A 16,272-nucleotide genomic window follows, 5' to 3' on the forward strand; every position below is an offset into this window, starting at 1 on the left:
CATATTGCAACGGTTCGCGTCCGAAGCTGATGGCCACCACCTGACGTAGTTGAAATAACATTCCCAGAGACGCGAACGGTTTTCCCACCAGCATTCCGGCGATTTCTCCAAAATCACAGAACAGATGTTCAGGAACCGTACTGTTTTTATTTTGTTCTCCTTGTTCCCACTCATGCCCTCGTGTGCAGGTTTCAGCTAGTTTCGGTGAGCTGCTGGTGCTTTGCTTTGTTTTTATATTGCCCTCTAGCGTACCTCAATTGCCCAAAATTTAACCCCCACCCCACACAAACACACACACACGCACGCACGCGATACACAAGGTAATCGTGGCAAGATCAGAAGTCTCTTGATGGATCATCGATGATGCTGGCCACTTAAACGGCTACGCTAAGGCTCAACCACATCTCGGGCCGGTGCGCTTGTGGAAACCCAAATCATGGGCCCCCTCCGTTCCAGCTGGCACCGGCTCCTAGGGAGTCGGAAAAGGGAATTGCTCGTTTCATTCCATATTTCATGTTTTCTGTACCGTTCTAATTCCCCAATAACCACGATGCACATTACACCCGCCACGTACTGTCCAAGGCAATTTACGTCTTTCGAGAAGAAATCACACCATTTGGTGTAGTGTCGACCTTTGCGCGGGGAACATTGCGCGACTGTGACGACTTCGCATGAAAAGACCCTGAACGATGAGACCTTTCTTTCCCAGCGTTCTCCAGCGGCGGCGGTGGCAGTGTTGCGTAACGAATCCAATTAATGAGAACTAATCCCAGTTCCCGGTGGCCCGTTCTGGTAGACCACCGCGAATCGAACCTGCCGATCTCGAGGGAAGCCGTAGATGGTGAATTAATAACAGGAAATGTTTTGTCTATTTATGTGTGTGCCCCTGGTGAACGGTGTAAAGCAATCGGTTCGAAAAGCGCGCGATGGTTATCGGAAATTGGAGCTACACCCTTGCTTGCCCTCCACATGGGCAGGATTCATCCGGATCGGACAGCTCCAGATGGTCCGCTCGCTGTACGCCCGGAAGGGTGCGCGCAAGCACTTGTTCTAGAAGTTTTAAATTGACCATTCGCCCTACAAACAATGTCAACATATTGCCCGATTGGGATCTGTGGAATTTCCGATCTCAGCGAGAACGAACGGAGCGCGATCGCCCAAGAGCTCATAAGCACCTGTGCGCCAGGCAGAGCACCCTCTAGGTCAGAGGCTACAGCGAAACCTGTTCTTTGCCGGACGGTTTGTAGAATTTATTTCGAGAGCTGCTGAATTATTCATCGACTTTGGAGTTATTTTGGACGCGAAGACGACACATAACCGGTCGCCCACCCTTCTCTTCATCAGATTGACTGTTTGCTTGCTGGCTTGCCTGGTTGCTTTGCAGTTCTTGATTTGGCAAGTTCAAAACTACGACTACGCCTTTCATGCATAATGGATGAGGCGTTGCGTTACGCGACGCAGAAAAAAAAACCATCCACCCCAAAGATCATAGGTTAATATCGGGGAGCAGCAAATAGGTGTAATCCTGGCGGGGTCTCATGGAACGTTCTAATTGTGACGCTAAACGCTAAACGACTATCAAGGGTTCGTTAGACGACCAAAAAAACCTGGATTAATTTCTCAAGGGAAACTGGAAGATTAGCGAGCTCTGCCTCAATTTTATTTATTTACATTTGCGTCCCGTGTATCCACTCGAAGAAGAGCATGGTTTAGTGAGCAGAATAAATTGAAAAGTCATAGTTTGCCTTAGACGAGCTAATTAGATTACATTACCAGGTTCTCAGTGGTTCCAGAGAAAATGAACCTTTCATTAGAAGTTTCTATTGCGCAGGTTTTAAGTCTGTTTTAACCTACTCGTTCGGAAAACAAATGACCACGTCTCAGACCGGTGAGGATTATGGAGAATATAATAGTGACGTCCTGCTCGCATCCTCCACAACTCCACACCGTGGCCTTTGTTGCTAATTTCAACTAACTGTTGATCCCAATCAAGGTTCACGACTATTTTTGCCACCGATGTCGCCCGTTCAATATTCAAAACCACCGATATCGGGGGAGACAAAAGGCAAATTCGGCCATCCAGCTGAGCATTGAAGGCACCGTGAAGCAGAAGAAGAGCAGCAGCAGCAGCAGACCACGTAAAGCAACGCAACAAAACAACGTTCGCATATCAACCAATCGGCCACGGGACCGACCACAACCCAAACGGGTTAACAATAAATAGCGAAAAAGGTTAGCATTTGCATAAAACTGTTTCTAAAATCTCGAGAAACAAAACAAAAATAACACGGTCACCGTTCACGAAGATCCAGCAGCAGCGGCAGCCAAGCACCCGCGGTAGAAAAGGCCAACGGCGGCCAACCGGTGTTTTTATCTTTTGTGAATGAGTCCCCTGCAACTTGGACGGCAAAGCAGCGCGTGCGGGGAAATGATAATGCGACCGAACGGCGGAGGGGCAAATCTTTTCGGCAGAAATCCAGTTCGCGATGGATTTCGATAGTTTGGAGGCCAGCTAAAGATAGTTGTTGCTGCCAGGTTCGGTACTGTTTGTGCCGATCGTTTTGATCGGCGATGATTTTTCGTGCCCAATTTGTCGCGGACTGTCGATGCCTTCCCCGGCGGCAGGTTGTTGCCACGAGCGCATTGTCAGCGAAGAGGTCGAATGAGGGGAAGAGATCCAGTTTGGTTTCGCGTCACACGGTTGAACTCTATCTTTGGCATCTCGCGCACAGCCCTCGGATATGGCCGCATAGAACAGGAATGCAACGAGACTAGTTCAGGCCTACATTGACGATGTCTAGCGCAATGCAGGGTGCAGTGTCAACGGTAAAACGGGATCATGCTCCGTGTATGGTGCGATGGCTTCCCCACACGAAGCGCACGATGAAGATCATGATGTTGATGCTGATGATGATCATCTGAACAGAACGGTTGAGGAAAAAAAAACCGTCTCTGACACACACACAGACACATCTAACTAGAAAACGAAGCAAAGGTAAGGCAAACCGCGACAGAATGCCACGGTGTGTGGTGCAAAGTCGTTGAAAACCGGGCAAGGCTCTGAAAACGAGATCAAAGTTCTCGTTCCACCCCGGGTTCACCCCGGGCCGCCCCAGCATATGTACGGGGTGCACCAGTATCTATCCTTGAACTGCCGCTGCATCAACTTCCCGTTTCCCGTGCTCCCCCCCTCCGCCTTACTTATGCTGCCACCGTTGTGTATCGAGTGATCTAGCGGAGCTTTCAAAAGCGACGAACCCGGACGGAACTTGTTCTTCTTGGGTGTTGCGCTTCGCCTTTGCCTGCCCTAGCCGCAAGATGTTGGAGCAGGTTCAGCTCGACCCAGCCGCCACCAAGGGGTCTCCCGATCAGCGCGACGTGGCCATAGTTCGAGACGGGATCAATGACATCTATCGTGACATCGAGATCTGGTGGATCTTGTTCTTGCCCTTTTCCATCTCCACCGCGCCACTAGGTGTCTTTATTTCTACCTACCCCTACACCACCGTACCGGCGTCCTGCATGTTCGGCGAACGAAATGAGTTTTTTTTGTCTCCACCTTTCGTCCGACATTCGCACCCAGACACGCAAGCGGTACAAGCATCACCTTTGGCCAAGCCGTTCAAAAACACATCGATCTAATTCTCCGCCCCGAATCGAATCATGCGACGATCGCCGGAATGTATCGCTTTCCGCTGTTTAACCTTTTGCGCCCGAGATCTGCTTGCGTTGAACCGGGCCGGACACGGAAAGGGGCAAAGGAAAAACGGACACATTTATCCGAAACTCCCGGGAGAAAGTGTAGGATCGCCGGCAGTAATGGCTTCGGTAATGGGGTTGTAAATAGTGGTTTATTCATATTACGTGATAAATGAGTTCAATTTTTGGTTGTTTCACATGCATTAGCTCATTGGAGACAATCTACACTAATGTCATTAAGATACGTTCACACAGCAGGTCGATAAGCGGTGCAGAGAAAAATATCTCCAAGAAATTCGATTCGATCGATTGTACTTATGAAAATCAACCGCGTTTAGAAACATTTTTCAGAACAAAGGAATTCGTAACACTTTACTTCAGTGTTTTACGGTGAATGTTAGCATACCGCCTCACCACATAACGCTTTTAGGCCGCTTTCTGGGAACTCGCGTCACAAGAGCAAGGGATTTGTGTTCACGCTCACGCGATAATTACGATTGACAGTTTGAGCTAGGGCCCGGGCATATACGCGCCAATTTCCGAGTTCGCGCCCTGGCGTCAGCGGACGTTCGTGATCTACGCCGCGGACGGCGCTGCGACTGTCCCCGCCTTCCTTCCGGTGCTCGCTGCCCGGTCGGCACGGTGCCATGCAATTCACCCTTCCCGGTGCCAGTTGTAAATCATGTGCAGGCGCTAATCTTCGCCGATTAATCTTCGCACACCGGCGGTGCCAACAGAGCGCCGAAGGGTCCCCGGCGCGGTGCTCACTCTCGAGCCCTGCTGACAGGATCCAATTTTCCGAGTTCCAAAGTGTCATTTGTTTACTACGACGCCGTGGCCTTGCCATGTCGACGTGCACATGCGGAGGAGGACAGCTCGCACGGTAACGACACAGAACTGGATCGGGTAACGTGCGCGCACAGTGTACAGTTCGCTCCGGCAAACACGAAATATGCTGCCGTGCCGTGCTACCGGCAACACTAGTGGACAACCTGTTGGGAAAGGTGGCAACATTCTGGCCCGCTTTGGGCACGCTGAGATGGGGCGCTGCACGGCCGGCAATGGAATGCGTTGCACCGGGTTCCGATCTAGATGATATCATAATTTTTACCTTACCGGACAACAGTTGGAAGCAGTTTGATACCGAATCGAGGAGCTGTGCTGTGCACTCGGTAGGAAATGGAAGCGGAAAAACGTGCTGAAAAACGTGTACCGCTGCACAACCGATGCCCGGACCAGTACTGGATCCGACTGTAGAAGGTTGGAGTTGGATGGACAGGGTATGGTCAAAGTAACGGCTTCCACTTCCCACGAGCAGGATGTTCGCGGTCAGATACAGACACGTTTGTTGCCGCTGGGCCGTTGAGCACTGAATAAGCTTGTACTGTCGTTGGTGTCACTGCTATTGTTGATTGATACAAAAAAGCCCCTTAACTGTGCTGTTGTGCTGCCGAGTTGCCAGTGATCGCAAATGATCAAACAACTTATGGCAGTTTGGTTTCAAGATGATTGCAGTGCAGCTTCGAAATTCAAAGGGAAATGAGTTCCTAAAACGTTTCAACAAAATTATAATATTGTTTACAATAACAATTAGCTATTAAACCGCATTTAACACTATACATAGCAAAAACCTTCCCCCGACGTGTTTTAAGATGCATAAGCGTGCGATAATGCGTGCAATTAGTCGATTAATTGAATCTCTCCACAAATGGCGTGTCGAGCGCGTACCTATGTTGCGCACATTGCTCACGATCAATTCGACACAGCAACTATTGTAGCTGACTGTACGGTCTCTAATCGAGCTACCCTTTCCGAGCAGTACCGTCTGTATCCAACCGATACATTTACACCATCTTGTCATTAATAAGGCTCATAAAATTAAATATTCAAATTTCAACCTCAGCTAAACGAATAATTAACACCGTCGAACCAGTCTCAGATGTAATGATTGCATAGAGTTTGCCCCGCACGATAAGAAACTAAATCAATACACCAGTCTCCCCCTGTCATTAAGGTGAATTATCACTTCATAATTTTACCCTGTGTGCCGCCAATCATTAATTATTTAAATGTTACTGCAACCGTACCAACTGCCAGCAGTTGGAACTACTGGTAGCACTATTTTTACAACACTAAATACATGTTAGGTTGTGCTTGATATTGATACTTCAAACTAGGAATCAAGTGAAACATTGGTTTTCTAATTTTACACTCATGTAACACCTGTGGCATACCGATATTAGCAAATTAAACCGCTTTTTGCTCAATTTTCTCCCTAGCAGTTACTGCTATTGGGTCTTTGAAGCATAGTGCAATGTGCAGCCGTATTCAGCAAACAGTCAGCAAAAGCTTACCAGCCCATACGATCAACAAACACAGACGCGTTCGATTTCAGCAGCATGTAATTGGTAAAGTGCCCTAGCACCCGTCGTTGCAGTGGCCACTGCGTTCCCGTATGCATAACTCATATGGAAATTCACCCGGCTGGCACCAAACCAGAAGCATTAAAATACAATTTAAATTGAGAGATTAACTGAACAAGAGCGGGAGCAAAGTGGAAAAGTATATTTGTTTTCCTACCATCCTACCACCGTTGCTTCCAGCGGTCTTGGTTTTTCATTCGCTCCGGCGAATGTTAATCTTACAAATCGATAATAAATGCGGTACGAATGAGAGTATAATGGTAATACAGAGTTTTACAGGCCAAATTTAAAAGCGTGCACTTTTCTTTTATTCCCACAAAATGCACTTTAACAGTCGGAAGTTTCATTATACCCGCCTCAACCTTACTTTCATACTCACAAAAAGATTTATCACAGCCACAACTTGATTTATCAACAGGTTATACATAGTTTTTTCACCATTCTACTGTGATGTTTGAATTTAGTTCGTTAGCTTCCATTTTTGGGCGGCCCGATTGTGCATTTGGCAGTGGCGCCGGTCCTACACGACGGACGGGTTTGAAACAAAATCCCATCCGGACCGTGCCCCCGTACACAGGACTGACTATCCTGCTTCGGGTAAAAATAAGTCACGGAAGCCAGAAATGCCAGGCCCAAGACCTCTTGAGGTTGTATTGTAGTGCCGCAGAAAATTTTTTAAATTTAAATTATTTTGGATTTTTTTTTCACAATAATTAATTGAACTTAATTGCATTAATTGTTGTCTTCGGGCAAAGGTACTGCTAAAAACAGTTATGTCGTTTACAATATTAGTGACTTTCGTGCAAAGTGAATGTTTTGCATGGCGCTAGTATTGCATAGGGATACTGTTTTGCAGTCGCTCACAATCTTTAAAATTTCTTCAATAAAATAACCAAAAATAATATATGTTTTCGAACTTCCACTAATAGGGACAGCTTTATCGGGTGGTTTCATCATTCGAGCATTATTTTAAAACTGTTGAAAGACCCGTGGAAAAATAACGAAAAGTTCTTGAAAAAAATCTTTACATAAAACCATGTCAATTAGTTAATCTTCAGTGTAATTGAAATGCAGTTTGAAATCAAAAGTGTACAAATTATTAGTGGAATAAATATTAAATGTTTATTGCATCGTAGAAGATATACAAGGATATACAAGATATGCAAGGAAGATATTTCAATCGTTTATTACCTCGCCCAAAGTGCATCGCTCAATATACTCCCACATGTTATTAAAATAACCATCGCAGTCTTCTGAAGTTATTAAAGTACTTCCACTTCCAATAGCTACCATTAACTCTTGTTCGGATTGTGGATTTGTTCTGTTAACAAAATTCTTCCATTTGCTAAACATGTTTTCGATCGGATTCAGGAACGGTGAATAAGGAGGCAAGTATTTAACTTCACATCCTTCCATATCGATTGCTTCTCTCACTGATGTACACTTGTGAAAGGCCACGTTGTCCATAATGAGAACGGGCTTATGCGCTCCAAGTTGTCCATCCAAATTTTGTTTTAGTTCATGGATAAACACAACAAAAGTTTGTTGGTTTTTTGCCTTATTTCGTGATACGTAGTGCAATATGCTAACGCATGCAGAAGCTAACGAACTAAATTCAAACATCACAGTAGAATGGTGAAAAAACTATGTATAACCTGTTGATAAATCAAGTTGTGGCTGTGATAAATCTTTTTGTGAGTATGAAAGTAAGGTTGAGGCGGGTATAATGAAACTTCCGACTGTTAAAGTGCATTTTGTGGGAATAAAAGAAAAGTGCACGCTTTTAAATTTGGCCTGTAAAACTCTGTAATACTGTTACGATCGTAAAAAGGGTGAAACGCTTTGAGGGGCATGCAGTGGGAACGGTGATGGCGAGGAGCGAATAACATTCCGCTCCTGTCGAATCAACCGACGCTAAGCAGATGAAGTTATAAAGTGATGTTAGTGGTTGTTTCTTGGACCTGGACACGATCGGGCAAAGCAGAAAGAGCGAAAGACAAGAGCAATACAGCATTATGGTATTAGGAGTTGCATTCTTCGGAGCGGCCAGGATTTGAAGATTACATGTATTGTCCGTGTCCCAGCTTAAAACGCTTTAAGCCACACTTGACCACTTACCTACTAAATTCGTCTATTGTGATTCTATTGGGGTTGCAATGCACTAAACCAACTCGTCGTTGAGAAGCAAACACGCTGACATTAGTTACTCTATCCTGCAATAGCTGTGAACCACTTTCACAACTCGAGCACACGAAAAAACGAGAACAATTGTTGCAAAATCGGTGCATCGGATGAGCATCTCCGATTTCGTATGGGAACGAATTAGAACGAAGGCAAAACATTAAACACTAAACAAAGGCGAGTAACAAATCGCTTCATACCGCTCTTCGGTTAACAAGCTTTAGGGTAGAGATCGATCGAGGGATTGGCCTAAATCACGAACAATTTCTCAAGATTGCGCATTTGTGTCACGATAAATTCCAAGTGGCATTAGACCGTTTGGTTTCCCCATCGGCGACAAGTGCCGCGGCAACATTACGATATTCGGCGCTTTATGAACGGCTCCCGTAAGGCAATAAAAGACTTCAATCGTAGCACAAGCTGGAAAACTTGCGCTGTCTAGTGCCACGCGGGAGGTTTGATTCTCTTTCTCGCTCTTTCCCACTGCCACCGCACTCGCCTAACGGGGCCAGAACCCAAGAACAAGCGTCGTCGTGGGGTAAAAGGTGTCAAGAAACGTCTTAAGCAGCTTTAAATGAGACCCATAAAAATGCCAAATAAACCTGTCGGCGCAAGTCATTCCGAGACAGGTGCGCATCTCGGGAGAGGCCCGATGTGGCGAAAATAACACAGAATGCACTAGTGCTGCAGCCCGGGAACCCGCCGCCATATACGGACGACACGAGACGATCGTCAAGCCCTAGGCACCCGGGTTTCAATCGTGAGCTAATTGACTAACTAGTTTTATTGCTTCATCGCGAGCACCCGGGTGCTGCGGTGGTATTGGTGAGCACGGCGCAGATCCCCGTTAGGTTCGCGATGCAACCCGATCGAGGTTCGATGACACTTTTAGCTTACCTGTACGTACTCGGCGCAGATATCGATACTGGCAACAAAGTCGCACACGTTGTCCACCGTCCAGGCACTGATTTCTTCTACGCGTGCGTGACACTTCCGGATCGGTTTGAGATCGAGCGAGTCCGCGGACGGTTGGCTGTTGGTGGAGCTCGGCGCTGGAGATGTTTCCTGATGACGACTAGGGGTCGGCGAGAGCTTTATCCGCTTGCTGCCCGACGGTGTCGAGGCGCTCAGGTCGAGCGGAAAGGTGGAGACGAGGGCCGTCGATTCGGGCGCTCGCGAAGGAGACTTCAGCGGGCCGCTGGTCGCGAGCGCGGGTGACTGGGAGGGAAAACTGGCCAGGTGGTGATGGTTCGGAAGTAACCGCGGCAGGTAACCCGTACCGAAGGGCGAAGGGAAATGGTGACTGCCAAGTGCGGTAGCCGGTGGTGGAGAGGAACCTCGCGATAAGGAGGACGATTTCTTGAGACCACCGCCCGTATCCGCTTTGAGAATGTTGTGTACTTCGGAGTCTTTTGCAGCTCGGGCCTTAGCAGAACAAATAAAGAACCGAAACGAAACACATGTAAACACAATACGGCACGGATGAATTTCATCTTACGATAAAACCACCAATCACTTACCAGCGTAACCAGCGCTTGGGTGCTGGTCATATCGATCAGTGGTGGAAAGACGGCCGATTGGAATGGGAGACCCGAAAACAACGACGTCATAATACTTGGATTAGGTACCTGAGGGTGTAAAATCAACGGACCACAATTAGACACGGACAGCAGATGTGGTGAAATACATGCCAAATACACTGCGCCTTACTTACTTGTGTGGAGGTAAGAGGGCTGCCTTTCTTACTGTTCAACGATCGCTCGATGTACGATTTTGGCTGAGTGAGGCGCATTTTTGGTTCAAGAAAAGAATTTTTGATATTCGATACACTGTGGATGGATGGAAAGGAACAAAAACAAGACATTAGTGCATGAGGAACGCAGATATCTTTACGGTTCTTCGCTTTTGAACCTGAATACGATGCGATCGATTTCCGCTGCTCACATTCGCCTCAATAGTTGTTAATTTTTTATTACGTTCTTATACAGATTGTTTACTTGCTATCATTGCTTTAGCTCTCGGCTATCTTATCAGCAATTTAAAAACAGAAAAACGTACAAAATCTCCTGAAAACCGTTTCCATACCGTTCCGGCTCAAACCTTGCACGGGAGTTAAGACTTACTCATTAGTGTTGTTATTGTTGTTGTACTTGGCGGCCAGGCTGCGCATGAAATCGGAATAATTTCGCGTCTGAAATTCGGTCCGTTCAACGGAATTCCCCGCACCGGAGGACGAGTTCGGGGACGGAAGTAACCCGCCGGTAGAAAGACTGCTGGTGAAGCCGGCATCGCTCGCGTGCATCGTCTGCGGTGGCGTCCCAGAGAAGGACGATGGTGTCACACTTCGCGACCTTTGTCGCGGACGGTAGGATGGAAAGAAAACAAAAGAGGAGAAAAAAAAAGCGAAATGGTCAAATGAGCAAAAGAAGTATGAATTGTTTGACTAATTACATCTGTAAGCTGCGGGGACTGTGCCGATCATCTGCGAACAACCATCATCACGTTAACAAAAAGAAACAAGCAAAACATCGGGAAACGGTAAACAAATTGATAGGGCCTAAGGCCTGCGAGCGGGACAACCAATGCACAGCGGACAAAGACAAGAAATGAGGGAAATTAATTTTACCCCCGTGGAGTCATAAACAGCGACCTCTCTCGCCTTATACGCAGCACCACCTTAGGCGAAAACCTTCTCTTCTGTCAACACACGAAACCAAAAAAACAGTTTTCATCAGCAGCTTCGGCGGGGCTCAAGAAATTGGCATCGTTCTTGGGCCTTGTTCTCGCACGGAGTTCCCATAACACCATACTTGTTAGGGAGCACTCGCCCCGCACACCGAGCAAACAGCTTAATGAAATTAACGATCAGCCACTCAAGTTCAATAACCGAGACTGATGAGCGAATGTGACACCGTGCGATACGATTCGACCGAGAAGCGTACCGTCATCGTGCCTCAAAACCACCGAAGGAGGTCTGATAGACATTTAATTACGTGTCAACCTGCGTTCTGGTCCGTTACGGTTCGAGTGACAACGCCCCACGCGAGGCGTTTCGGAAACTTTCCTGTCGCAAGGAAAAATGGTGCTAAATTTCACACCTCACCTGCTCTAAATTATAGTACCATGGGGGGGGACTTGGTACTGCACGAAAGGTGTAATATTAAAAAATCATTTCATAGAAAACAAAAATGTCCGATTGAAAGCTGCTGATTGAAAACTGTTTTTTGCCGTCTTTTGTGCTTAAGAATTCGAAGTAATCGGAAGCCCAAATCTTTGCTCTTCATTTCCTGATCGAGTTTTACTCTAGCGTTTAACTAGAACACTTATCTCGTTAAAGCTCGACGTTTACTACAATGTAACCGACAGCAAACGGAATCCGTCCAATAAAAGGATACCTACCAGCATCTCGTAGAGCCACACTCATAAAAGGTCACTGTCGTAAAACGAATGATCAACTCATAAAGCCTCTCGCCGTCCGCCGTGGTTCGTCAATTTCACCTTTTGTCCTAACTACGGCGCGATGTTTCGCGCTATAAAACGTGATTATACGACTGCGCTGTTGATGTTTATGACAAATTTACTAATCCTCCGGGCGGCCTAATGCCTATTAACATGGCGCACGTTGCCTACCTTCAGGCATACCTTACACGTTGTTGAACCTCATTTCGGACCACAAACAAGAGACAACCCTTTTTTGGCCAATTAGAATCTAAGAAATACAGATCCAGGTCTAACGGTTCAAAATGGATCAATCATCGTGACTATTTCGTAAATTACACCGTGCCTGTTTGATGTCCATCGCGGATGTTATACTTCGGGGATCCCCCCCGGATGTTCAATTCACGCCTCAATGGACACGAAGAAGGCTAATTATTTTTCCCTTTCTTTTTTCACCTGAACGCTGCTGAATGCCTTTCTCGGGCCCAGTATTAACTGGTCATGCAAACTGACCGTGAATAACAATTACACCTGTCCACTATTTTCGGGTGTTTTCATGCGGTTTATGGATCAAATGAGGTTAGCATGCTTTATCTCCCCGTACGACTTTCGATCAAAACTGCCTGGTTGTCTAATTCAGATAATCTATCGAAATGAAATTTTCAATGTTTTGGGCATAGATTTTAACATATAAATATAAATTGCTCTTATACCAATAGATTCCAGACACAGCAGTTTTTATCATCGGAAAAGTACCACCAAGAGTTCTGCACATTCAACAAGCAAATTAGATTAACCTCACCACAACTTTTCAACTCTTCTGCGCAACAAGCACCGTATCTCCCGCCTTACGAAACAACATCACCGACCGGTACAAATCAGTGCGCAGATAAAACAATCTTGGAATGTTCCTGATGAACTTCCTTCTCGCGTGCCACCGCTAAACATCACCAGTAGTGAGCATACAGCAAATGTTGAGCGAAAGGTAAAAGTAATCAAACATGACCATCGCTGACGACGGCTTGCCGGCCCATCCGTAGCTACCGGGACCGGGACAGTTCTGTGCGCTCTCCATTCCACCGGAAAGGTCGTTTCACGCATGTCCGTGTCAAACTTGTAAATCAAATTAGTCATAAATTTAACAGTCGCAAACCACCGGACCCGACCGTCCGCCTCGGTGCTGAACCGGGATCCGGGAGGCGGACACGATCACCGGACCACACGTTTTGCTGACAAATGATGTTACCGTCGTCGCAGGCCCGGTGCAGCAGTGGTTGTGCGCCACGCGCACGGAACAGTAGGGAGCCAGACCGGAGGTAGCGTAACTCAGTTAACAGAAAGCTTCATTGAAGTTGCTTCCGAGCGACATAAGCTCCGGTTGCTGCAGAAGCATAAACTCGAATCTCGGACAGCGCAGGTTAGAGCACACTTGGTACGGATCCCAACGACCTACTAGACCAGGAAAGTTGATTCCGGACGTGGACGGCCGAGACAAGGCACATTTATAGCCGGTTGGCATGAGGAGAGAATAAATCTGTGGCAAAACATGCGTTACCTGCCTTTCGCACCTCGCACAAAATGGGTTGCCTCGTATAAGTCGTTATTCGTCAGTAAACCGTTGAGTTTTTATGCAACTCAACTCCTATGCAACTCCTTGTCGGAGTTGGAACGATACACTTTACACTTTGATCTTAACCTTTTAGACCGGAAAGCGATTAGTTGAAGCGATACTGATTTTGGAACGTACATGCCACCTCTTTTATGCTGTGTTGAACAAGTCCGGAGCGTACTTCTCGATTTATTCCAATTTTTCTAAGATTTGTTTATTCCTTACTGATATATCCCTATTGTACTGTCGACTTTCGGAACTGAAACAGTTACTTCACACATATTCTTACCGATAGATGAAAAGGACAAACAAACTGACCAGATCAACATTGAAAAGGTTATCATATTATCCAACTGTGATACATTTCCTCAAAGTTCCATAAATCCCACACGAATTGAAAAAAGGAGGTAAGAATTGAGCTAGAGCTATTCGTTTTACAGTTTTATACAATCTTGGAAAACATCGAATACACACGAAGACACAACAATCAAGACTACTAGAAATCATTCTAGAATTACTATCAAGTCATCGGGCAAGATGTCTAACGATTAGACGAACTTATATTAATCAGTAAATAGACTCACCTCGACGCCATCGACTGTGCATCGTTGTTGGGAGGACTGAACCGCTCGCTCTTGATGCTGCTGCTGTTGCTACTATTCGCGATGCCGAGCCCGCCACTGCTGATGTTGTTGTTGTTTGTATTACTATTGTTATTATTGTTGTTGCCGTTTTTGTTGCTACTAATTTGGTTACTATTGCTGTTAGCGCCGCCGTGTAACGACAGTGTGCCGTTTTCGTCGCTGCTATTGCTAATGCCACCTCCATTATTGCTACCGTTGCTACTACTAATAATGCTTGCCGCTATTGCACTGAGATGGGCACTGGAGCTAACGCCGTTCAGACTACCGATGGAACCACCGCCGCCTGTCCCATTCTTTATCAGGTTCAGTTGAGACTCGCCGGAGTCTCCGGATGCACCGTTGCGATACTTTTCGTAGAACGCACTGGCAGACGTGGAGCTACCGACGGTACCGGCCCCACCACTGCTACCGGTGGGAGAGTTCAGATACTTCTTCCGATCGTAAATCCGTTCGCTAAGCATCTTGTCCAACGTGTGGAGTTTTGTTTGCCGCTGCTGCTGATACTTTTGCAGGAGTTTCGTATCGATAACACTAACACGATTGTTTTTCACGCTCTTCTTCTTCGGTTTTATCACGTTTTCCTCCTCCTCCTCCTCGTCGGTGGCTACTTCGTGCTGTGCGTCGTCGGAGCTGCGATCGTGTTGGTTGCTCAGCAACAGTCCTCCATTACCACCTTCGATCGATCGACCATCGTACAGCGCCTCAGCAATCCGTCGGTTTGCCGAAAGCCCTAAAAGTCCACCGGGAGAGCTAACAGGTACTGCAACGGCACTCGCTTCGAGGGCAGCCGCAATGGCGCTGCTTGCCAGCCCGGTCACCGGTGGTTGGTTGAACAGCGACGTACGTGTGATTGATTTTCGTTTTACCCGCCGTCTTTCCAGCCGTGCCAAGGGAGATGTGCGCGAGTGTGGTGAAGATGCCGGTGACGATGACACTGACGCTGATGAAGCTGATGACGACCGAGATTGATTTGATGACGCGCGCTGGTGCTCCCGTTGCTGTCGCTGATTCTGCCGTTGATGGACTATCGGGGAAGGCGTAACAGCCGTCGTTGCTGCTGCTGCTGCTGCTGCCGCCGCCACCAGTCGTTGTGGTAAATCTTCATTAACTGTTGTTTCTCCTGCAATGCGATCCCAAAGCCAACCAGAAGTGGTCGGAAACGGCGGATGGGTAGAGAGAAATAGAGAAAATACCAAATTAGATCGATTTATGTTTGTAGCAAGCAATGCTGCACTATTCGCAACGCGTTGCAGATGCACCCCGTACCAGCGACGATCAAACGCCACCATCATCTTCGATTGTCGATAGCTTTGTGTAAGTCTGAACGCCCCATAATCACCGGCGGCGATCGTTTCCACCCAACTGTCTCCATTCATCTTCCTGTCCACCCCTCGAATTAACGCTAGATGGTCGACCAGCTTGGAAAGAGATTTTTCCCACTGAAGCGAACGGGACGATTAAACAATTTGGTCAGCAAACAAACGATCGTAAACGACGCAACAAAACAGCGTTCCATAGCGTTACGGCCAAAGCGTAACGTTTTGCATGGGTCGGTTAGAAATGAGATTAAGTGAAATAAGGCGACAAAATAAGTATGCATGAATAAAACAGAGTACCAACACATGGTACTGAAAACGAAGCTGGGCCAAGCCATCCATCGACTGGAAAACCGTTAAACGTGTGATCTTTGATTGAACGAAATGCAGTTAAACCACAGAACACGCAAAACGCAACGGTACACACTCGGCATCTCTTCGATCGATTATAGAAATTTATGAGGCTTCTGATCCGTCCCACTTTTGAAGGACAGTTTTGTACACGTGAGAAATCGTTTCCATACTCACGTTGCTATGATTGCAGATTGTTTCTCTTCGCTTCAGCATTGCGCGTTGGTGTACATTAAAATGTTGCTAATATGAACTAATTTTAATTTTGTAACTAAACGATATTACCGGGTATCGGTCTGGATGGGTTTCGATACCGAGTCGAGTCGTGTGAAGACCGAAACTTCTACCACTATACCACCGAACCGTTTCAATTCTCAGATGCAAAAACTGCACAAGATCTTAATGATAACTGTATGATGGATTAACTATCTATCATGCAAAGTAGTTCCCTAGCAGTTATCGCATTTTTCGTTCGTTTTTATAAGGCACTGTAATACACGACTGCAACAACAATAGCACCACAATGTTACATACCTTTAATCCACAGAAACGATTGATGCATCCCATTCATAGATTGAAAGATAAAAAAGCTGCTCATACCGAAACGTTCA

The 16,272-nt window shown here is 46.6% G+C and overlaps 1 protein-coding gene across 1 annotated transcript in view; it reads right to left on the reverse strand.

Moving 5' to 3' along the window:
* LOC128301794 (probable serine/threonine-protein kinase nek3) overlaps positions 1-16,272 on the reverse strand; it is a 48,143-nt gene that overhangs the window by 12,749 nt on the left and 19,122 nt on the right. Inside the window, exons 2-6 of the mRNA XM_053038424.1 lie at positions 13,935-15,114; positions 10,427-10,654; positions 10,018-10,132; positions 9,824-9,931; positions 9,201-9,728 (exon numbers count right to left, since the gene is read on the reverse strand). Coding sequence (XP_052894384.1) covers positions 9,201-9,728; positions 9,824-9,931; positions 10,018-10,132; positions 10,427-10,654; positions 13,935-15,114 — 2,159 coding nt within the window. The remainder of the gene's footprint in view (positions 1-9,200; positions 9,729-9,823; positions 9,932-10,017; positions 10,133-10,426; positions 10,655-13,934; positions 15,115-16,272) is intronic.

This window comes from Anopheles moucheti, chromosome 3 (genome assembly GCF_943734755.1).
Source record: "Anopheles moucheti chromosome 3, idAnoMoucSN_F20_07, whole genome shotgun sequence".
Lineage (NCBI taxonomy): Eukaryota > Metazoa > Arthropoda > Insecta > Diptera > Culicidae > Anopheles > Anopheles moucheti.